Genomic DNA, 6,275 nt, shown 5'->3' with positions numbered 1-6,275 from the left:
ATGGCGACCCAAGTTGGAATCAAGTTTCTCTTCTCCAGTTCTGCAAAGTCACATTTCTCACAAACTTATGTTGTAAACACATCTAAAAGTTAATTAAATATTAAATTTATATCACAAACACACAAAGTCTCAGTTTCAGTGATTACAACGTACGTCTCGATGGAGACTAAATGTGAGTACGAGACCGTTGAGCATGTCTACCGTTCATTTTCTGTTGCTTTCTGATCAGCTTCCGGACAGGTCAGTGCTGAGGTTGTCTGCCCTTGTCTCCAGCAAGAATATCGGGTGAATGTTGGCGGCAATGAGGCACAGTTCGTCAGAACCGAGCACGCCGTCTTGTAGAACTTTTGGCAGGGGGAGACAATCCACCACGCCCATTTCACATCGCTCAATACCGAGTGTGGCTCGGATTTTTACAAGACAAGTTCTCATCAGGGAAGGAGGTGTGCTGCTTAGTTCCTCCAATCGCCGCGAGAGGTCACTGAAACCACGGCGTTTCAGCAACATCGGCATGTCTCCGTCATTGTCCCGGATTCTTATTCTGCATGACGTCATCAGGAGAGGAAGAAAACTTGCCATGACGATCTTTTCCCGTCGATGAAGTAAGAGAAATAGTGGCGACCTTCCCCTATTGTTGAGAGAGTCGGGGTCGGCTCCGAGGTGTAGTAAGACCCGGATGTGTTCAGGAGATCCATTCTTTGCAGCTCGGTGTAACGGAGAGTCACCTGTAAAGTCGAGTGCGTTGACACGTGCGCCCCGGTTGATCGTATGCGTCACTAAACTGTGATGATTCGAGGGGTTGTCGCACAAGTAATGCAGAACCTGTCGCTCACAGTAGTCGCTCGAGCTCACATCTGCTCCGCACGTCAGCAATTCCTGATACACATTACCATGGGCTATGGACGCGGCGTACAACAACGGAGTTCTCCCTTCATAGTCCCGGGCTTCCAAATCCGCTCCCCTCTCCAGGAACATATTTACTGGTTCCGATAAATCAAATTTGCCACACAAGTGAAGCACTGACTGTTTCTGGCACGTGCTGGCGGCAACGCGTACATCGAACCCAGCGTTCAGGAGGTGTCTTAGACACCCAAGTGATCTTTGATGTTGCTGCCAAACACGAGTTTTAAACTCTTCCTCTTCACGTGATTTCTTTGCAGTGTCCCCCATTTCCTCCCAATCGACGGAGATCCGGGGCCAGTATTCCAAGAGTACGGCAACCGCACATCGCCCAAAATTGTCCCAAGAATACGGGTTTGCTCCATTTTCCAGCAGCAGTTTTACAATCTGGGGTCGTCGGTGCATGCAGGCTAGGTGTAGGGGCGGTGCGGTGCGCGTGAAGCGGCCTCCTCCCCGGGGGTGGGAGTTAATCCATGAATCTAGGGAGTGCATGTTACCTGGATATATGTTGTCACGCAGGATGCTGCGACATCGCTCAATATCGTTGTTGACGATAGCATCGTGAAGTCTGCGCCACGACACATCCTCAGCCTTCTCGCTTCCGTATCGATCGGATATCATGATGTCATTGAAGGCAGGTGTAACTTTCGGGACATCCGGGACCGCTTCCTTGCTGACAAGGTCGCCCATGTTTACTTGGCATAAACGTTCACAGTAGATTCACGCTTGCTGGAACATGCAACATTTAGATAGAACGTGTAACGTCCTTTGTGACGTCATCGGTACATGACGTCATTAGATATGACGTCATAATTGATAAAGCGCCAATGTCGAACACAATGTTTCCCTCTGACTGTGAACTTAGCTTCAACTACAAACGAACATATATTTCAAAGTCGATGCATAGTTATTGCATGTACATAGTTAAGTTTCTTTGTTTGTTTGTTGTTTAACGCCGCACTCAGCAATATTCCAGCTATATGACGGCGGTCTGTAAATAATCGAGTCTGGCCCAGACAATCAAGTGATGACAAAGTAAATAATTTAATATGGAATACCAAACGAGCTCCCGTGCAATACCAATTTTATGAATCGAGTGAATAGTTGTGGTATCTGACGAGCGAAAGCGAGTCAAATACCACAACTATTCACGAGTTTCATAAAATTTGTTTTACACGGGAGCGAGTTTAGTATTTTATTTATTACTTGCCATTTATAACGTTTTTTAGAATTACGCTGTTGATGTGAATAGGCTGACACCTACACGACCCAGGGCATAATCCAATTGAGTTCAACATAATAATACTTCAAACACGTCAAAAGTTGAAACGTATGAATTTAATACCATACAACGGTCTACCTTCAGAATTCAGGCGTCCGTTCCACAAAACTATCGTAGCGCTAAGGTTGTCGCAACTCACATACTTTAACTTAAACCAACGACTGTCGTTGCGCTACAGTACGATCGTATGGCAAGCCGTTTTCATTACAGATATCTTCATTTGTTTTAAAGATATCTTGAATTGAATTGATTTTGGTTTGGTTTGTTGTTTAACGCCGCACTCAGCAATATTCAAGCTATATGATGGCGGTCTGTAAATAATCGAGTCTGGACCAGACAATCCAGTGATTTATATCATGGACATGCATCAACCAAGTGCGCGAACCTGACCACCCGATCCCGTTAGTCGCCTTTTACGACAAGCATAGTCACCTTTTACGACAAGCATATATAGTCGCCTTTTACGACAAGCATAGTCGCCTTTTACGACAAGCATAGTCGCCTTTTACGACAAGCATAGTCACCTTTTACGACAAGCATAGTCACCTTCTACGACAAGCATAGTCGCCTTTTACGACAAGCATAGTCACCTTTTGAATTGAAGATATCGTGAATGGAATTGACACCAGTCACCAGTCAACCAGAAGCGTTTTCTGCTGTGACACCGAGTTCCAAGAGACTTTTGTGTGATAGATGAAGCCAACATTTATCATAGAATGCCTGGGGGCATTTCGTAGCTCTAACACGGGATTTCATTGGCTAAAAATTGGTTTCTAATGACGCTTTATTGCCGAAATCTGCTACAAGGTTCGTGATTGATCAAATTTGAGAATGTGAACTAAGGCAGCCAATCAAATTACAGCTATGGTACCGTCCTCGTGTATGATGAATTTCAGAATTTGACGAAAGAATTTTGTTAAATCGTGTTATTTTGACCGTTTTAAGCAGGAAATCGCGATCTATAATAAAAATATGGAACTTCGTGGATGTATCGTGCTAGGTTATGAGCTGTGACAAAGATTTTTCATGCATATATTTTGGCATTAAACATCGTGTCCGAGCCGAGAAATCGAGGCGACGAAAGCCGAGATGTCATTTGACTTAAGTCTTACATTACACGCGATCGCACGAAAAGATGGAAAATATAACAACACGTCCCATTTTAATTCTAGAAACCCATTAGTCCAGAAACTCTACGGTCTTTGCCCAGTCTCGGTCAAAGGTATTTACAAAATTAAACATGCTGTTTTCATGGGAACATGCCAAGGAAGAAAAAATGAAAAAAAAATTGTTCAAAAACTCAATATTTACACTATGGGCAGGCCAATGGGCGAGGTGTGGCCCATGTGTAGGCCTATGGGCGAGAATATGTTCCTTTAGATGTAAGTTTGACATCTTTTAGATATATTTTTGTTGATTTTATTTATTTATTTGTATAATGTAGTTAAAGATTTGCTTGAAACGTCTTTATTTTGCTCTTTGACATGTTCGATGTGGACCCGTTGTCGAAGTGTGTGTCCGAGAATTATATTTTCAATAACATTGCGGGAAATAATAAATATTTATATAATTAATCGATAAAATATGATAAATTGAAATGGAATACGTATTTCAGACATCGTGAAATGTGATAGATTTAATAAATGAATGATATGACAGGTAGACTCATATACTTATAAACTATTTTGACGTGACTTCGGCTTGGCCGGTCTACCGGCCTACGGTGTCTGGGGACTCAAGGCTTCTTGGCCGGTACACCGGCCAGACAACCTAGTGATTGACATCATGAGCATCGATCCTCGCAAATGGGATACGATGACATGCATCAACCAAGTCAGCGAGCCTTGACCACCCGATCCCGTTAGTCGCCTCTTATCACAAGCATGGTCGCTTTTTAGGGCAAGCATGGGTTCCTGAAGACCTACTCTACCCTGGATCTTCACGGGTGGTTTGTATCACTAACGTTAGCTGGTATGAAAAAAATGAATAGCCTGATCGATCCGCGCCACACACCGAATGAAAGAATGAGAATTTAAAGAAAAATGTTTATTTGAGTATCACCTTCTGCTGATAAAATCATACTTTACGAAATTTCATTTTATTATGGATTCTGTGGGTGAGATAAGGAAGATCCCATACGAGTGTATTTTGACATCAAATAAAATTATCAACATGTGCTGATAAAAGTTTAAAACTCCGATTCTCGTTGACGTTATATTTGACATCAATGGGCACGAGGATGAGATTCTAATATTTGTTTTTATAATTACATATATACTAAAAGCCTTGGCAAGTCTAGATCAAACGAAATGAAAACAGCAGAAGATTAAAGGTTCTTTTGAAGAATAAAAAATACAGTTATGTTAAAGAAATGTCTTCATAGACTAGGTGCTAGTCCATACACTGCCAGACGGTCACATTTGCGTAACCAAATTAGTCACAGCGGCCAGAAAGTAAGTCAACAACGAATTTATTATCCTGCTTGGTAGATTGCAAGAACATGCTGAAGATTAGCAAATATCACTTATGAAATAAGTATAATTCATTACTTAAACCACACTGTAAAAAATGTATTAAGAATGTAAACACATAAAGACTTGTTTAGGAATGTGTTTATACACATTGCGTAAGTAGTACTGCAAAACTGAAGTGAAATTTCATTATATTAACTAGTGGAAAACACAATATCAGACTTAAAGCAAGTCTTGTTTGAACCTAGAATGTTATATAGGCCTACCTAGATTCGGTGTGTTCTATTTAAACATGTTTTGGGTGTAACATACGACCTGTCGCCTTACAGCCTAAACACCACTTAAACGCAACATCCCCTTAATCCAAACATCTTTAGAATTTAAACGTGTTTAATGAAGATCATATGATGAGGCTGTAAGTCATATATGGATGAGATCTATAATTATACTAGACTAAGTATATATTGAGATTAGACGTGCAAATCAGATTCCGAGGCACGTGCATAACTCATATACCACCAAGACTTACAACTAACTTGGTATAATATTAAAATAAAAATATACAAATAAAGCAAGCTAATGGTGATAAGGAAAGTTGACAGTCTCCTAAGCACAGGTGGTAGCGTGACGGACTACACATGAATAGGTAGTAGGTTCGAATCTCACCGAGGTATAAAAGTCCTAGTGTGTGTTGTTGTATGCCGGGTATTTCTCTCATACCAAAAGCCGGCAATGAAAATATATCTGATTACCAGTTAACCATTTTTAGTTAGTGACGATAAGCCACCTATTAAAAAAATACTAATTGATTATTAGTAAAGTCTACGAACATGTCTCGATGGACAGTGAAACTCACCAACTATGTCAGAAAACATTACAGAAAGAACTTGTCAGTGCTGTATAGCCTTTCATTTGTAGTCAGATAATCCAGAATGATTACTCTCTGGCCGTTTTATTTAAGAATTAAACGACGAGTGGGAATTGTTTATTGCACAATAAAACACTGCAGGGAGAATAAACCATAAGCGGCGCAGCAGTGTTTTATTGTAAGATAAACAACGAGTCGTTTATTTCTTATATGAGATATCAACATTACGTACAGACTCTTTAAGGATGTTAGTGAAAAGTACGTTTTGAAAATATTTAACCGGATTTAAGTAACGATGACTCCCTGAATAGAATCCGACCTTGGCAATGTCGGAGCAGTCCAATTTATGAACGGGAGGGTTACATTTGGTCTTTCCCGCATATTCTCACAATTTTCACGTCGATTTTCTGTGACTTTTCTCCCAATACAGATTGTCACATCTCTCCCATTTTGGGATGCGATCGTTCGCCCATTGCGTTCATCTGCCCTGTCCAGCTACATCTAGGGGGAACAACTCACTATAGACACGTCCCTCTAAAAAATAATCTCGTCCAACTAACGACGTCATCAAGTTGCGGGCGCATGTTCGAATCTCCAGAAATGACGTCAAGATAGAACAATGTTTTACCGCAAAATAAACCACGCTATTGTTCTTTGCGATTTGTCGTGTGGCTGTCTTATAAATTCCATTAATGTTTGAACGTTACTTCCTTACATTAAGGGGGGCACGGGTGGCCCAGTCGTCTAAGGCGCC

At 41.2% G+C, this 6,275-nt stretch overlaps 1 protein-coding gene across 1 annotated transcript; it reads right to left on the bottom strand.

The window, feature by feature from the left end:
- Positions 1-225: 225 nt before the first annotated feature.
- Positions 226-1,590, bottom strand: LOC124144862 (ankyrin repeat domain-containing protein 61-like). The gene has a single exon (XM_046514468.2). It carries the CDS (start codon positions 1,588-1,590, stop codon positions 226-228), a length of 1,365 nt encoding a protein of 454 aa, XP_046370424.1.
- Positions 1,591-6,275: the final 4,685 nt, after the last annotated feature.

Source organism: Haliotis rufescens, unplaced genomic scaffold (assembly GCF_023055435.1).
Source record: "Haliotis rufescens isolate VD_foot unplaced genomic scaffold, xgHalRufe1.0.p SCAF_8, whole genome shotgun sequence".
Classification (NCBI taxonomy): Eukaryota; Metazoa; Mollusca; class Gastropoda; order Lepetellida; family Haliotidae; genus Haliotis; species Haliotis rufescens.
The sequence above is the reverse complement of the archived record's forward strand: the minus strand, read 5'-3'. Positions and strand labels throughout refer to the sequence as shown.